This window comes from Homarus americanus, unplaced genomic scaffold (assembly GCF_018991925.1).
Source record: "Homarus americanus isolate GMGI-L3 unplaced genomic scaffold, GMGI_Hamer_2.0 scaffold49667, whole genome shotgun sequence".
Taxonomy (NCBI): Eukaryota; Metazoa; Arthropoda; class Malacostraca; order Decapoda; family Nephropidae; genus Homarus; species Homarus americanus.
This window is the reverse complement of record NW_024738608.1, coordinates 8,768,004-8,786,361: the sequence shown is the minus strand read 5'-3', so window position 1 is coordinate 8,786,361 and position 18,358 is coordinate 8,768,004. Positions and strand designations below refer to the sequence as shown.

The following is an 18,358-nucleotide window of genomic DNA, read 5'->3' as shown; positions in this document are numbered from 1 at the left end:
AATTGTTATTCAATCATCAAAATAAAGAGTTTGAGTAATATAACACTTAGCTTGGGGGAGTTTTTGAGGTGCTTGGTGTGATGATTGTTCCGTATCTGAGGGCCGCTAACACTTGCACTGTCTTTCATTCTACAAGCTAACCATTTCACAAGAAAATGCTCTGTTATCACAAACAACCTGTTTCTATCACTTTTATCATTCATAGCTCGCCTCGCATTTCCATCACTACCGAAATATTTCTGAGCCAGCGCAATACTCTTCTTGATCTCCTCTAAGTTCATCTTAATTTTTCGCACTCTAGACTCAGGTCAGTTCAATTTCCTCACAATATCAATGTTACGTGCACCACTTTCGATGAGTTCAACAAACTGTTCTTTATCCTTGACCGAGTAGGCACGCTTCTTGTGGCTTTGTCTCTTAGCTTTAGGGTCTTTTTTCTCATTCACTTTAAAAGTTCCCGGGCGTTCAGGTAGCAAATCACTCCCTCCACCACCTCCCCTAGCCCCCACAGGCAAAAATGCGGAAGCCATTATTGATCACCGACCCCAGCAACCACTGGTTATAGAGGCGAAAATCTCACACGTGGGCGCAGTGCTGTATTCCACAGAGCGTGTGAGAGAGTGAGAGTGAGGCGGAGTGGACAACTACGTCATCAACATGGCAGCAAACAAACGCTATCTTTGATGCGCTTGGACGCTTCCCACGAAATCTCCGTTATTCAAGAGAATCCAGACGTTATTATCGAAAATGGGTATCTATTGTAACTTACCGTGATTGTCGAAAACGTTATTGTGGAAGTCGTTATTGGCGAGAGCCTACTGTACTGTACTGTATTATGAAATATTCAGTTTTCCATTTAATATGTGTTTAAATGGTGTACCTGTATTTTCATATTTAACTTTTTTTGTTAAGCACTGTAATTTTGACCGTCACTCTTTTCATAAGAACACATCTCCAATTATATACGGGCAAAGCCCAGTTTATGAAGACTTGGTTAACAAAATTTTGCTGTAAAAAGAAAACTTATAATGTCCCATGCTTTGATTTACAAGTGAAAACCCCAAATAGAAAAAAACAAACATTACAAATAGTGAAAATATGGTAATTGTTTTTTCTACCAGTTTGCTTACTTATTTTATCGCTTATTATTCTCAAATACTTACGATATTATTAGGTATACAAATAAATTTCAATGTTTCATCAGTCTCCTTCAATCACCATATAAGTTACTCCTAAAACTTAGCACTCACGCCACCACACGGTCACTGATCCAGTTGCCTCATTGTCCAATTTCTCCTCGTTTACTCTCATGTAACTAATAAAAAGAATAATTATTCTATTCTTAAATTCCATATGCTCATTATATACTGTACAATGAAGGTGTAGTGATTCAAGAGAAAATGTGGGTATTGCCGGAATCGCACAAGAGAGGGTGAGCAGAATGTTTTCTGGCTGAACTGAGACGTTGGCTGACCAGCTGGTGGCTTTGCAGCTGTTTATATTCTGACGTTTATTCTCCAATGGCTTTAAGACACTGCTCTTTAAACATTTGAAGCTAGCCCATGTTGAAATGACAGCGGTGTAGAATTTTCATTTCCTCATAGTTTTCACCCAATTTCCCTCATCATTTTTTTTTACACTGAGCACATTACAATTTCTTTTAGCACTGACATCATAGTTCTATCACTATGTTGTTTGTTTGAGGGCATCGTACAAGCAAAATAAAGTCAATATTAAGCAAAGAGTACAGAGCACACCTGCCCTGATGCTTGAATCAGTGTTATCATGATCAAGACATCTATGACTGCCACCGTGTTTGCACCATGCAAATAAAACTGAAATTTAGGATGATGCAAAAATTTGTCAGGAGTAGAGCATTGGGTTTATTTTATTCTTAAAATATGTACTCAGTATATAGTTATTATAGATGTAGGAGTACAGTATTGTTTCAATGTTTTTTTTATTTATTTATTTATTTATTTATTTTAATTTTTTTTATTTTTAGCTTTTTCCTGTTGATTATAGATTGGCCTGAAAATTTTTTATATTAAATCATATAAGGTTTCTTCTGAATATTGAGGATGATTATTGTAAGGAAATCCCACTTCAAATCTGCATTACTAAGTTAAACATCTATAAATCTCAATATGATATACTGTACATTACACTGAACAGTACTGTAACTTGTCAAACCATCTGCCTTGTTGGTGGAGGCATTATCAGCTGTGTGAGTTGTTAGTTTGGTGTGAAGATGGTCAGCTTCTCAGTACACCTACAGTATTACTTTTCCTTTTAATTTTCTTTAGCCTTCTATTATGTATTCAATTAACATAATTTATTTTATTATATATTTTTTTATTTCCTTTAATAAAACATTAATAAACAAGCAAATGACATGACTGGGCTGCAGAGCTTTGCACACACTACTATACAGGTGTCCCTCATCTGTACAAAGATTTTGTTCTTAGAAAAGGTTGCCAACAGTGATTTCTTTACAGTAAATCAAATACAGACTCATCACAAAATCTCTGTTGTTGCAGCTACTGAGAGATTTAATCATTGCATCTGTAAATTATCTGATAACCTGACAATAATTAACAATACCTAAAAACTTATACAGTATGTTAACTAATGAAAATAATCTTACTGTACAGGTTTAGGAGGACGTAATGTTTTTCGATGGGAAGGTAGAGGTGTTAGTTCATGGATGCGTTTGGACACCAAACTGGAACTCCCTCCTGACACATTAGTGTATGCTGAGATAGTCACTGAACACCGTGGTGAGCACAAGGCCCAGCGAAAATTAAACACACTGCATTTAATCGATGGTTTGATTTTAAATGGAAAAGACATAAGAAACCTCCATATAGTTGAAAGGTCAGTATTTTATATAATTGAAAAGTTAGAATTTGTAACAAAATGTTAGAATTTATTTTCACTTACAATAAGCTTTTCAGTGTACTACAGTACATATATATATTTTTTTATTCATGAACAGTGATGCAGAATCCTAGCACATAGATTGTATGACTTATAAGGTTATTTTTTCAGACACATATACTTGAAGAAATTTGCAACAGCTCTGAACAAAACAGGTCGACCAGATCTAGCACCAATTAGGTGTAAACAATTGTTCAAACTGGAAACAATTGAGGAGTACCTTGCACCTCCGAGGTAAACATAAGAATATTTTGGTTTTAATTCAATTGCTAAATTTTTTATCTCATGAATTACTCTCAGAAAAGGCCACCTTCGTTAGGAAAGCACCTAAAGATGGAATTATTGCAGACTAAGAAATAACTGCATTTTTTGATATGATGAGACTACCCTGTTTTTTTATTACTTTAGGGAAAATCTTTACTTTGTTAACAAAGCTGTTTTATAACAAGGGTTTACTCTAAATATTGCACATTATCAAACTTATCGTCACAGGTTATCTTGTTTAATATTGATAGTAAGAGAAGGATTACTACATATTATAGGTTGCACCATCGACTGATGAAGGGAGGTCAAATACCAAAAAGAGTGTTTGTTGAGGTGGAAGGAGACACTGACCGTGACACATTCTACACAGTGCCTACTGCTCTTTTGCTTCTCAAAGCAACTAAAGGTATAGTATATGGTGTGATTTCTTTTATAACCGATATAGTGGATTAGAAGATTCTTGCCTGTGTTATTAAATCTAGAAAAGTAGAAATAGGTTAAGTTTGATGATTTTGAATGTAATTATGGTATGCCCCTTGACAGATTAGCTGTGCAATGGGGACATCTATGTCAACAAACACTTGCATTTCGAATGTTTATATTGAAGTAAAGAGATCAATGTACAGTATATCCTTGCTTGATTTACAAAATCTTTGTCCTATATGAGCATGATCTCATTTTTTTTTTTTTTTTTTTTAAGAAGTACCCATTTAGTTTCTCATCAGAGTGATGGTTAACCTTTTTCTTTCTAGAACCCTGGATGATGGCATTCAGCAAAAATAAAAACCGAAAGTATTGGTACAACACACTGACTAGGCAAGCAACATTTGAGTGCCAGCAGGATGTTATAGCCCCTTTCAAGTAAATATCCTTAGTGCTCTCTGATTTTTATATACTGTTTATTTGACTTTTGGTTTGAAACCAAGGCTACAACTTCCATCGAGGCAGGAGTAGGGGTAGAGGGTGCATCGAAACTGTTGCGTGTGAGTGTACCAGTACGATATACCTGCGCAAAATGAGACCACACTGTATTGCAACACCCTCTATTGTATCTCTAGTACAGTACTATACTGTATCTTCTTTCAAATCTACTCTGACAACTCTTCCTCTAATTCCCTTTCATTCATGGTATACTTATTCTATCCAGGCCTTGATACCTTCCCTTGATTATAGTGACCATTTTCATCATTCATGCCATTTATGTTGCTGCACTGTTAATAATAGTATCTATTTACTCATACTTCTTGTCCTTCAGGTCATCTTATAGTGGAGGAGCTGTGTGGTGGTGGGAGAGTGGAGTCCAAGTCCTTGAATCCGATGAACCTATCAAAGGCAGGTTAAATCGGTGTGATCTCCTCGGCCACCTTGCTGCACATCGCTGATTCATCCCTGTCTTCATCCTCACACATCAGGTTCTTTCACATAAATATTGCCTTGGTCCTAATCCCTTGCACACCGTCCCAGTTTTATGGGTCTGTGTTTTGTTTTTTTCCAGAATATCATTAAGTATTAAAACAAATGGAAGAAAACCAGTTGAACATTACTTTCATACTTTACATTAATCTCTCCATTAAGCTCCTTAGACCCCATTCTGGTCATCTTGTCTTATTTATTTATCAAGGTTTCATATGTGAGCTTTGATAATTTTATGATAAAATAGTTCAAATACCATTTTTCATGGGCTGCTCCACTCTAAAGAAAGTTTGTGTACTTGTGTTTATATGTACACAAGTGTATACATATAAGGTTGCATTTGTACATTTTATAGAAGCATCAAGAATATTTTTTATTCATTGTACAGTACTAAAAAATAATTGTCCTATATGAATACTTGTAACTATCATGTAAATTATGAGGTCTTAAGATGGAGGAATCCTGTGTTCTCCAGTTTCAAAGAGCAGAAAATTCAATTGGCATATTTTTTTAGATAAAATTATTATACCTTTAGTAGGTCTTCTATTTTTTCACCATAATTAGTACTGATTCCTTTAAATATATAAAAAAAATTTTTTACAAGTTCATTAAAAGAATATTAATTATGGCTAACAAGATCTGGAATAAATATTTTTATTATGCTCCATTATAACATTTATTGATTTATTAAGCATTTGAATCTTACATAAAATGATATACACTGTACCCTCGTTAATTCAGATCGTTATAATTCAGATTTTGGTTCCGAAAAATCCAGTGGCTACAGCTTTGAAAAAATCAGGCCTTTCACTTTGTTTCTTTTCTGACCACATGGCTCCACGGGTGGGCTTGAAATTTCAGTTTTGTTGATTCATCTGTGCTCTTGCAGCTATCCAAGCAGGCTTGGGTCAGGTGTCATCCCACTTGAACAATTCCCACATTGACAATTATAGCTAAAAATCATCCATTCATCACAAATTCTATTAGATATACAGTACTGTGTTTATTATAGGAATGTATTATTAAATAGATTAAGTTGAATGAATTATAAAATTAAAATAAGAATTACATTGGACCCTCGCTTTATTTACATTCACTATATGCAGATTCGTGCTTATGCGGCAACCCTATTTCTACAAATGTTATTGCATTAATGCTCCAAAAATGGTTGTGAAACATGGCACAGTGTGTGTGTGTGTTTACTGCGCTGCATGTGATGTCACAAGACGCGGTTGGAGTGGTGAGTCAGCCACTCCACACACTTTTACTTTCCACACAAACACCCATGCTCTTCATATGTCTCAGTTTATAGTTTTATATTATATTTATTTCTAATCCACATTAGAGCATTGTAATGATTTTTCCACAACTTTTATTGCATTTCTGTTGACTTTTAGTTGTTGTGGAACATATCTTAATTTTCCCATAAGATTAAGTATTCACTATATGCGGATTGCCATTATACTGTGTTGTCACAGAGCACAACCATAGCGTAAAGCGAGGGTCAGGTATATATTAAGATGGATTATAGGAATATAGGTAAACCTCTTTTTACGATCTCCCTGTCTATGATAATTCACGTTAATGATGCTGATATATTAAGACCACTCCCCTATGTGCGATGTAAATAAACTCACACTAGCAATATTCATCATCCCGCCAAGTTGGCATATGAAATGCATAACTCACTTCATTTGTCAGCTGAGGCGTCATCTACCTGAACGCCACCTCGTGACCATTTGGTGAATTACATTCCAGGCACTGATTCTTCTTGGTTACATGTGTGTAAGAAATGGAGCTCAAGGTTTATCAGTGATAAGCAGTTTTTTTAACAGTGAGAGAACATAACTAAAGTTCACATTGTTCTCTTTTTTAGTGACTGTGAAATGCTTTCCCTTTTTTAGTGACTGTGAAGGGCTTTTGCCCTGATTATGAAGTGCTTTTGCTCTGATCCCCCACACCAACAATTGGTGACCTGACATTGCATCAGGTCAGTAATATGAGACCACTAATCACAGTCAGCCAAGCGCCACAGCAGCCAAAAACCGTTTTATTATAGCATTTTATTCCCCCCAAGCTTCTATTTCATGGAGAGCATCTCAGGGTCTGGGAGTGTAAACAGCAATAGGGTCGAATTGTTCACGTGGGAATCGTCTGAGTGGGAAAAAATCTTAGTGGCATGTAATCCTGGGTCATGCTGCTATCATGTGAGAGCGGGCCACCAGCGCAGTCAGAGGTTATGCAGCGCTATCACTTCATCAGTTGAGATGCTTAGTGCCTTATAGCAGATGTTTTCTAATTGATTTGTGGGATAATGTTGTTAATCGTGGTGATAGAACTATAATTCTGAAAGATTTTGTTTACTACCCGTGGTGCATGCATGTTGGACGCTAACAGGGATGGGGTCGATTATGAATTTAATTGGAATTGATTGGGAAAATGCTCTTTTCTTAAGTACACAATATCCAGTTGTCCGGAGTACCCTCAGACATTCACCTTGCCATGTCTAGCAAAAGGGAAATCTTTACATTGCTAATAAGCTCAAAAATTGAGTTGCTTCGTCTGTGTCATCAGCGAAATGCCCAGTACCCCCCTCGGTGTTTCCTTGTAATATTTTGCCCTCCCCTCTCTTTTTTTTTTCTTTCGTATCACTTATTTTTGGGAGGACTGTGAGAACATAAGGCATTCCTTTTGTTATACCTGGTCACAGAAAAGCCTTAGCCCTATGATTATTCTAAAAATACGAAACAATCAAATGTCATGGGTAGCATGACATCATTGAATTGGGCGGAGCTAAAGTCTATGACGTTACAGCGGTGTGTCCTTGCTGTATTTAGTCCTTGTGCGGTACTGTATTTGCACACTTCAGTGAAAATTACGCTTGCGGTATTTACTTGACCCACATAACAATTAAAGTAACAAATTAATGTGTAATTGATCTTGACCTGCAAATATTCACAGAATTTTGGGCATAGAGGATAAAATAAAGTAAAGGCAAGTGCATGGATCTCAGTACTCACCTGAAGATTCGCCCTAACGCGACCCAGGGGTATTCTTCAGGTGGCAGTGGACCTCACTAGTCATGTGAATATTTGCCTTCCCCCCCCCCCCCTGCAGTCATCGGAATGATCCGAGTAAGGTGCAAAATTGAATGGAAAATGAAACACAGAAAATTGTCGAATGTTAAAATATTTAGATTAATTCAGATTTTTCAGTAATTTAAATGACCCAGAGCCTCTTTTGTGTCGAATGAACGAGGGTATAGTGTAATGTTTTTTTATAGCACAGAAATAACTTATGCCTCCAACAACAAATGTTAGAGGGCTATACAGGGTACTGGATGGCACTGTTTTGTCCATCAGTTTGTCTTTTACACAATGAGGTCTAGTTTATGTAATACCTGCTGCTTTTATTTTTATGAGAATTTTCCTGAAACTTATTAGACTTGTTGCTCACAGACCTAAAATATCCATGAGGTATTATTTGTACCTCGGTGAATGTTTGTAAAAATAATGTAATATAATAGTGGGGGTATGTATATTGTTCCAATATGCAGGTAGTATTAACTGATTTTACCATTCATGTATATTGCACATGACACTCAGAAATTGCGTTTGTATTATTTTAAGTGAATGTTAGAATTTGTTCTTACCTCTTAGTGATCCTGTTATAGAAGGCAACCATCCATCTTTTCTCATACTGTATTTGTTCTTAATAAAGGAGAAGTAGCAAGAGCTTAATATCTGTAACTACCAAAGAAAGCACCATGCATATTTCTACAGCACATGTATTCAACCCATTCTTGATTCTTCTGCACTATAGGATATGAGGCTGTTTTGTAACTGGAATATTAAAATGAGATCCTGCAAGTATAGCCTGTAAGTGAAGGAAGCAGCAAACTTAAGAACATTTGTTTTCCATTGAATGTGTTATATTTGAATTTTCTGTGTTGTCTTGACCCTGGGAACCAGAATATACAATTACCTTTTCATGTCATATATTTTGACGATGCACCATGGTGAATTGGTTGTGTTGTCTTGAGACTGAATTGACTTGCAGACCACCTCAGTACAGTGATTGGCATTTAGAGGAGATTTTGTCAAAGCCTCCAAATTAATTAAAAAAGAAAATAAATTATGTAAAAAAACTAATTTCTGTGAAAAGAGTATGAAAAAATTGCCCTTACTGTAGATGCTGATTTTATGGCCATAAATTTTCTGGTTGAATCATGTTTATGGGGTTAGAACTCTTATAACCCATTGAAATATTGGCTAGGTTGCTGTAAACAGCATCCCTTCTCACTATTACAGGGGTAAAAAATCGCCCTTTTTTCAGGTAGCCAACCGGGCTAGTAGAACCAAATAGTTACTATCCCTTCCCAGAATTTATTAGCCCTTCCAAAATTTTCCAAGACATTAAAAAAAAAAATATTAAAATTCCAACAGTTGACATATACTGGGTAGGCCTTCATAGAAAGTTTTTTACTTTGACACTTTATTTAACTTAATAGCAAAAGGTAAATTATATTAAAATTTTAAACAATGGCATGCATAACATATTAAATTATGGATAATCTGTTTCCTTGTTTACTTTATATATCATCAGCTGAAATTTATAAACAATTTTAGAGCCTCTTAAAAGGCTACTGTACTGATGTATATGTAACTGCAAGTAACTGAGGGCTTTCTTCTTCACTGGATTTGGTCAATAATTTCTGTATATGCTTCTCGTCCATTCTTCGATATTGTCCAGCACATCCTCTGTGCTGCATCCATCTGTGTGGTTATACCCATAAACATGGTGGGTCCCAGTTGTTAAAAATTTGTTGATGGCTTGCTCTGGATTGAAGTTGCAAATACATTCTGACTGCAACTGGACCACTATGAGATCTGTCAAGTGGTCATCGGTGAGATGACTGCGCTAGTCTGTCAAGAAACTTAATGAGCTTGACCTGATTGAAGCTACGTTCAACATCAGCAGGACTGGTTGGAATGGACAGCAGAAGGTCAACTAAATGGAGAAAGGAGCCACACTTTTCTCTGTATGATTCATTTATTTGCTGCCAGGACAGTTTTGAAACAGGTGATATCTTACTCATTTTGTAGAGATAGCATTTGAGTACATCCCATTCATCCTCCAGCTTGGTTGGATCCACTTCTGCCTCCCTTAGTGTTTTCTCAAGAGACAGAGCCAGCGCTCCCACAGCTGTGTCTCTGAAACCTCCATTCCCTGTGTATTCTGCAGGCCATAGCTTGAAATCCAGAATCCATGAATTTTGAAGAACTGTACTGGCCATGTCATTATATCTTTTCTTTAGACTTGTAATCAGATATGTCAGTATATCATACCTTGCAGCCATGAAGGCATTATTTCTATTACTCAGCTTCTCTCCTTGGAATATTGTAGTGTCACCTTCCAAAATCTTCCTCAGACTGGGTCCTGGGCTTGTCAAATATTTATTGAGTAAGTCAATTGAGGCTTGAATTTCTGTCATGATAACAGAAACATTGCTTTGTCTGTGTTGAAACTGCGCTGAAAGGCACCCAAGGCAATGTAAGATGTCCAGGAGGAGGTGGATGTACTTGATTACATTAGCACTGGTTAGAAGCATTAGATAGTTCATAGCTTTTCTGGATGAGTCCTTGTGGTAAGCAGGGTCAGACAATTTTGTTCATCTCAGGGAAGTCTCTGTTTCGTATGGGTTATCTACCATGTAGTATTTTCAATCCTTTCCATTTACAGCAGCATACTAGGAATCACAGTGACACTATTATCACAATGTAAGACCAAAGTTGACAGGAAAAAGGCAGTAAGTAAAAGAATGGAACTGAAGAGATAGAACCAACCAGTTGTGTGTGATATGTACTGAGCAAAAACCATAACTGATTACAAGAACGTTTTTCACAGACACATTTTAGTCACAGGAGAGTGGTATCACAGGTGTCACAGGTGGTGTGTATCTCAGTTCATGTAAGGTCAAGTCAAGGTCACTTGGCCAACTCACATTTGACCTAACCTCACCTCAAGTTTACCCTCCCCGGGTGGAGATTCTGGCTGATTGACCTGTGACAATATGTCATCGTGTCAGCACTGGTTATTCATATGCTGGTCAGTAATTTTTGCGCCGACACAACAACCCATGTCACTTGTCAAATCAAGTCAAAATTGTGATGCTTTGGATATAACTATTTAATATGATCTAAATGTGAAGATGAAAATCCAAAGCCAGGCCTTTGGCTTCGAAGTCGGTGCTATGCCTCTGGCTTCAAAGACGAAGCCAGTTCCAAAAAGCATATTTTCAGAAGCCGAAGCCGGCTTCAGCCCTATGCCTGGCAGTTAGTCACGTAGTCATAAAATTTTCTCAGGGTCATATTTTTTAAAAGACTGCTTCAGAATTTCATGAAGCAAGAGTTTTGTTTGGTTCTCAATGAGTTTGATTTATTTCACTGAATGAGTTAGTATATGAGGTTAACATTGGATCCAACTTTGTCAAAATGAAATCCGAGTTCACAAGTAACACTGTCACTGAGGGACAGCTTTTTAAAACAGATTGGAATATATTTTTGCCATGAACAATCTGAAACCAAAGATGTTTTAAAAGGGATGACTGATAAAAAGAAAAAAATTCTGATATATGGCGATAAACCTATTTATTTTGCGAGGGAAATCGGGCAGGAAATATTTGAATTTACCACCATGGCAAACAAATGCATTATTTGCTCACCAGAGGTGCCACCATGGCTGCTCACTCACGCATTCACACTCGCCCGCACATTCTTCCTGATTCAGCTCTTGCCACGTGTGGACGCTGTGCTCTCGCTCTCCAGTCAAGGTCACCACGTGCTCTACTACTGTCTGCCAAGATACCTAAGTGTACTAGTACCACTCCTCCTAGTTCAAGTGACAAGTCAGCAGCCGACTCTGCTGCAGATTCCGTCATCTAAGGTGAGTGTAAATGGGTTGCTAGTGATGTGAAAAGTTAAGCGAAAAGAATAGAAAGCTTAATGGAAAAGATTTACTGTAACTAATATTTTTGGTTTGTTCGTTTATGTAGGTGTGGGCTTGTATAGTGAGGGTGGTGTTACCAGGATGGCGTGTCAGCTGCCGAGTCTGGTGTTCCTGAGGATGGCTCACCCGAGTCTGGTCTTCCCGAGTCTAGTGTTCATTGGTGCTTTAGTTAGTAATAAAATAAACTCGTTAAGTCAAGTTTCTTTACTTTTATTGGCCTCCGGAACCTGACTCTTTTTCCCCATTGATTACATGTAATTATTTATTGCGATTTAGTTTATGGCAACATCCTTGGGCCCTATCTCGCGATATATCCCGACCCTACTGTATACAAATCTACACATTAAATAAAGTGTAAATTTACCTTTATTATATTATACAAATAATTTCTCTGTATTGGCACAATGGAAATACTGTACTGTATCCCAAAATATAAATTTTGAACTTAAATTTAAATAGCCTCAACTTATGAATCAAATGATAATACAGTATAGATACTAGTAATAATAATGAAATATCACTGAGAGTTAGGGTAAGAATAATGGGAATTTATTATACAGTACCCTGTACTGTAATAAATTCTCCTTCCTTCAGACGAAAAGAAAATTTCAGACTCGGTGCTTGGTGAACACTTATGGTAATATTTAAGACAAGCATTAGTAATAAATCACATTGTTGTTATGATATAATACAATGTATTATTGGATCATTAAATGTTACTTGTTAATGAATCCTGAACAAATCTGTATGAGATAAAAATTAAACATTATATTCATTAAGGTGTAAATTATATATTAATATGCAAATTTTATACAGTCAATGAAATAAATAGGGTTCATTGAAAGGAGTACATTAATTTCAATATTTCACTGCAAACGTGTACAGTATTGTCAAAATATATACTTTTTGTTCCGTAATAAAGTAATTTCAATTTGTAGTAGATCCATGTTTACATTAATTATTTGACCAATGGTGTTTTTTATGTTTTCTTTAGAGTTTTAGATATTTCAGCTTCAACATTCATTTTCTTGCTCTGCATCTCCTTAAAGCTGTTTGCTATGCTCTAAAATGGTATGTGCATCATTAGCCTTACTCATGTTTGCATTTTTACAAGTGACCTAAAGCATGGTTATTTCTTCCTTCTTCAGTGCATCAGCTTCAGACAGCTTTGCATTAGCCATCTCGAGATCCTCATTAGTTGCTTGAATTGTCTCTACATTTTTCCATTTCATCACAAAGTTTTGTCAGCTTTTTTCTGTGCCTCTACATATTGGTCATGTTTTGTTTGAGCATTTCTAACAACTTTACACAGTGCAGGAGTTATTGGTAAAAATTCCAGTTTGTTCTCGTATTTTCTCATGAAAGAAGTTATTGCTTTATACCCATTTAATGTTTCATTTAACATTTGAGTTCTTGCAGAAGTCATCAGTTTTATTTTCATTGAATGATCTCTCTGCATCAGCATTGCCAAGAGATAGAGTCTGACAGATTTTTACAATCATTTTAAGGGTAGGATACTTTTTTGGACTATTAATTGCCTTTATGCTGCAAATCTTGGAATCATCTATGTACACTGATTGGCAGAATGTGGATAGGTAATCATTTAGAGTTTCTGAACTAATTTGATCTTCACTGTCTCCTTTATCTGCCACCTGAACTGGAAGTAGGTTCCAGTCTTCTGATAACTGCTCAACTTGAAATGCCTTCCATTCATCATCAACACTATCTATTTTGTCTTAAGGAACAAGTTTAATGCTCACAACTAACCATTGAATAGCTCCAACTGACCAGTTGGGTGTCCTAGCAATAGGATGGAGCACTTTAAAGTCCCAATGGATGACATTCATCAATGGAAGAGTTTTCAACAATGCTGACACACAATTTGAAGAAGTTACGTACCCTACTGTGGAATATCTTCACGTCCATCTCGGAGATCTTGTCATCTGACAATTATCTTTCTAGTGTATTTGAAGCTTCATATCCAATATGTGGAGTTCTCAAGTACTTTTCATTTCTTTCGGTGTCGATGCTGTAGAGCTCAATGCCAAATTTTTTTCCTACCACTTCATGCTTTAGGAAATGGCAAAGTAATCTAACAACCAGCATGAAGAGCTAATCATACAGTATTGTACGTGAATAAGCATGCTTCACTCTGAAATAGCCTTGTTACTCTTGTATATACTGGCATCACAAATTTCAGAAACAGTATTTCTAAAAAAAAGCTACTTGTTCTTCAAAATCTTGGAGAGCCTCTTGATTCTTTCATTATTCTTATGGTCTTGATCAGAAAGAAAGTTAGACTACAGTATAATACATAGTAGGAAGTTTTCCTCAAGGCAACCAGTTACAGTTTCCAGAGTGAACCACCAACTTGGCACATGATGCAGGAACATGTGTTTATTTTATCATATACGATGCAGTACTGTACTTTTATTGGACTTTCTCAAAATCCTCTCATCTTAATAGGAAAGCCTTGAAGAAGTAGAAGAGCTCAATACCAAGTTGTTCAATATCACCAAACTTGTCATCAGCAGCTCCAAAAGCATTGTACTAATGTCTACAATGTGGAGATTTAGTGTTGCCTTTACCTGCTTTGTTAATGCTTTCATTACTGGGTATCTGCAGAAGTTTTCAAGTTTACAGTGGAATAGCAACTTCACCTATTTTTTCCTAGAGAATAGCAACTTGGGCCCTGCCAATAGTCATGGAAGCAAATTGAAAACAACAACACCTTTTTCTTGTTCAGATAAGTACCTGACCAAAACTTCCAATTGTTGCCAGTGTTTGGCAGTTGTTTTGTCAATTTCTGGTATGTTAAAGCAAAGTCTTGAAATTAATTTTCAACTAATATCTGAAATGAGGTCCAAGTTCATCTGATATTATGTAACTTGCTTTGGAATGCATACACTCCTTTGCAATAGCAACCTCTGAATCTGGAAACATATGGAGAATGCTGGTAAAATGTTGTGACAAACATGGGGTGGTAGATTGGCTACTGCAGTGTTGTGTACCAAATAGCTTCAGCAGCAGTCACATGATTTGGAAATGACAGTATAGGCTTAGAAGATGATATATGGTTGAAGCTCTCAGTGATGCTTGTTTGGGAAGGCTTGAGTTGTTTTAAATGTCCATTTTCATCATGGTATTTCTTGACATTTGCAATGCAAGAGTTTCTTCGAATGATAAACCATTGCATCATGCCCTCGTAATTTGACATCAAGATTTTCATTCCAAATTAAGCAGTATCCTGCATTTACACCGCTGGATGATTTTATACACCAGAAGCTAATTGAATCACCATTGGTATCTTATCCATGTGTCATTGAATCCTTAATTTTTTTTATTCCGAGACACCATGTAACAGCAGGTTTGTAAAAATGTTTAGGTTGTCATCAAATCAGACATCTTGTATTGCATAATTGCACTATTCTGTATGAAGAGTACATGACAATGATGGTGATGAGGAAGAAAATGGAAGAAGTGAATTGAAATAGTAAACTAAAACTAAATATCTCAATGTGCAGTATATAAAACACAAATCAATCATATAAAATTTTTTTTTTAGTATAACCTATGGTGAACTAGAGGAATACTGCGGCCGGCAGATGCGAGTCCACACCTGCCCCGTACTAATAAGTTTTATGATGTGGGGCTTATGGCCTGCATTCTTGGAAAATATATGTATTGTATTTATAAAAAATGGTCTTTGGGTTTGACTCGGCCTCATTTGCAATCTGCCTCTGGAGCTCTTTATCAGCCCTTCTACGCTCTGACTTGGCTTGGATCCTGGTTTTTCCATACATCCTTATTTGTTGCAACCTATCTTGTGAAATTCTGAGATTTTTCTTTAACCTTTTCAACTGTCACATGGTTTATATGTAACAGTTTTCTTGTAGTCCTGGATTCAATGGATTTGGTTTTGGGTACAGTATATAGTTATCAATCAAATGGTTCACTTTACTGTCTAATGGTATTCAGGATAGCATCCACATTTTTGTTTCTCAATGAGTCAGGCCACTGATTACCTCTTATTTCCTCACTCATCCTGTTTTAATCACATTGTAATAGTTTAACCTTGGCCTGCTCTTATCCTGTACCAATTAACAGTTACCTGGTAAATCTGAAGGACAACATCAAGTGATGGCTAGTGCTAAGGGAGCAGTTTTGGTGTTTGTTCCCTTCTGTAGCGAGTCGGATCTTTAAAAATTGTCTCTCAAGTTATTTAAAAAAAAATAAATAAAAAGAGTTGCAATATTATTTAGGCCATTTGATGCAATATGATGGCACTCAAAAGTTGATCTCTCACTCCAGAGGTAGGAAGACTAATACAGTAAGCTCATTGTTAGTTTGAGAAGATAAGTAAGAAACTGATTTATGATTCACTTGGCTATACTGTATGTGAGGTGGTTTTGCAGGCACAAATTCATACTCAGCAAGTACCCCCTTCTGCCCCCCCCCCCCTCCTAACTAAGCCGCTGTCCTGCAGACGCAGACTGGACACTGTTTGGGGGACGTGCCATTTCATTATGAGTTGGGCACATTCCACCCCATCAGCACTGACAGTTGGAGCCCATTCTACCCCACTAGTAATGATAGTTGGGGCGCATTCCAACCCACTAGCACTGTTAGTCGTCTATGCATGTGTCACCAGGTTTATAATTACTGTATCTGACAAGAGGCACTCATCTGATCATTTCCTAATATCTCAACTGTGCATGAGTCGTTGGTTCAAGTAATTAGAATTTAAAAATCGAGGTAGTATCTGAATTTCGTTAAAATATTCTGTATATATATATATACAAACCTCGATTAACCGACTTTCGAATTAACCGTCAATCCCGAACGCCTAATTTTTTTTTTTTTTTGATGGGGATTAGCCCACCCGGGCATAGGTCACTGACCCACATCGGGGCCTGGGGGGCGATAATGTAATAATATTAATAATTATAATAATAATAATAATAAAGAACCATAAAGAAATGCAAAAATGAAAAAAAAATCAAGAGTGAGAAACAATGTACATGTATGTATGTTGTGTTGTCAATAGTAAGAGAAACAATTGAGACCCAGCAATTGTGCGTAAATGAGGCAAAAAGTCAGATGAGCAACCTGGGACTTGGTCACGATTTTTGTGATGACATGTTCTTTGACTTTTCTAGTTTTTATTCACGGTTTCTGTGCTGGTTCATATTTATTTACTAAAGTGGTTAGTGTTTTAAAGCAAATTCTATTGGAATATGAATGGCAAATGGACAAAAATGAATAGAGGGACTTAAATGAGGTAGGTTTGGGAAAGGTACTTTGAAAATGTATGTTTTATTTCCGTAGACTTTATGTACTACATGTACAGGTATTAACCTACCTTTTGAATTATCCGTCGGCCCCTTCCCCTCATGTGGTCGGTTAATCGAGGTTATATATATATATATATATATATATATATATATATATATATATATATATATATATATATATATATATATATATATATATATATGTACACAGTTTTTTTTTTAAGGGAAAGAAAGAAGACCCATAATGATTACCTGTGGGGGACCCCATGTGCCATAACACAAGCACAATGGCCAGTCCGACTCTGCTGTCATGTATGTGTACTTGTGTTACTTTTTTATTAAAAAAAATAAATAAATATGTATATATTTAAATAAATCAATAAAATTGGGGGAGGGGAGTGCCAGAAGTCATAAAAAACGATAGTGTTATATGCAATGTAGATGATGGTGTTCATGTAGTGTACTGTAGATGGTTGTGTACATGATAATATTACTATGTAGTTGATATAGTGTAGCTAGATGATTGTATAGTTGATGTTGTAAAGATTATAATGTAATTGATGTTGTGATGATGATTGTACAATAATTGATGTATTGAAGACCGAAGAATATAGTTTAGCTATGATTAGGTTGAGTTGGGTTAGTTTAGGTTTGGTTGGATTAATTTATTTTGGTTGACTTAATCTGAGTTGGATTGATTTAGGTATGGTTAGGTTGGGTTAGATTCGGTCAAAACTAACTCAACCAGTGGGTTAGTTTCGGCTGAGTTAGGTTGGGTTAGGCCGGATATGGTTAGGTCTGCTTTGGTTAGGCCAGGTTGGGTTAGATCAGGTTTGGCTAAAATGGATTACTGCAACCCGTGTGAAGTCAGTTATTTTGGCTAATGAAAATTATAGTATCAACAGCAAATAGAAATGAAATAAAAAGTCTTGGATAAAAAGAATGCATTGATTTTCAGTAATATATATATATTTAGCTAAACAGACATCATTAACCATGACAGCAGCGTTAAATTTCATGTCATATATGCACAAGTTGATTTGTAAAAATATAATGCATATATTTTATTATTACAAAACATTACATCACAGGAATAAAGTACAGTACTGTACATGTATATTCACGCCAAAGTAAATGTTCCATTGTGTAAGGTATTCAGAGCAGAGCTGTAGCCTACCAAATTACCAAATCCTGGTTACTGATACTGTAAATATCTTATCTGTGTATTTATCTATATTACGCTTCTGGGTTGCTGTAAGTGCTAATATTTGTTTTAAAACTTATTAGGTCACCCATTGTCCTCATTTGCAATCTCCTAGTTTTGTCAGCTTTGGCCCATCTTTAAACAGATGAGAAATTGCCAACAGGAGGTTGGGATACCCACAATGAGGGCTCATTTTTTTTTTCATTTGAGGAACTCAGAAAGTAATCTTATCAGG

The 18,358-nt window shown here is 36.2% G+C and overlaps 1 protein-coding gene across 1 annotated transcript in view; it reads left to right on the top strand.

Moving 5' to 3' along the window:
• Nucleotides 1-8,351, top strand: part of LOC121874258 (cap-specific mRNA (nucleoside-2'-O-)-methyltransferase 1-like) — a 35,144-nt gene extending 26,793 nt beyond the window's left edge. Inside the window, exons 12-16 of the mRNA XM_042378355.1 lie at nt 2,655-2,877; nt 3,052-3,174; nt 3,483-3,610; nt 3,957-4,065; nt 4,460-8,351. Of these exons, the coding sequence (XP_042234289.1) occupies nt 2,655-2,877; nt 3,052-3,174; nt 3,483-3,610; nt 3,957-4,065; nt 4,460-4,586 (710 nt within the window). The 3' untranslated portion in view covers nt 4,587-8,351. The remainder of the gene's footprint in view (nt 1-2,654; nt 2,878-3,051; nt 3,175-3,482; nt 3,611-3,956; nt 4,066-4,459) is intronic.
• The last annotated feature ends 10,007 nt before the right edge of the window (nt 8,352-18,358 follow it).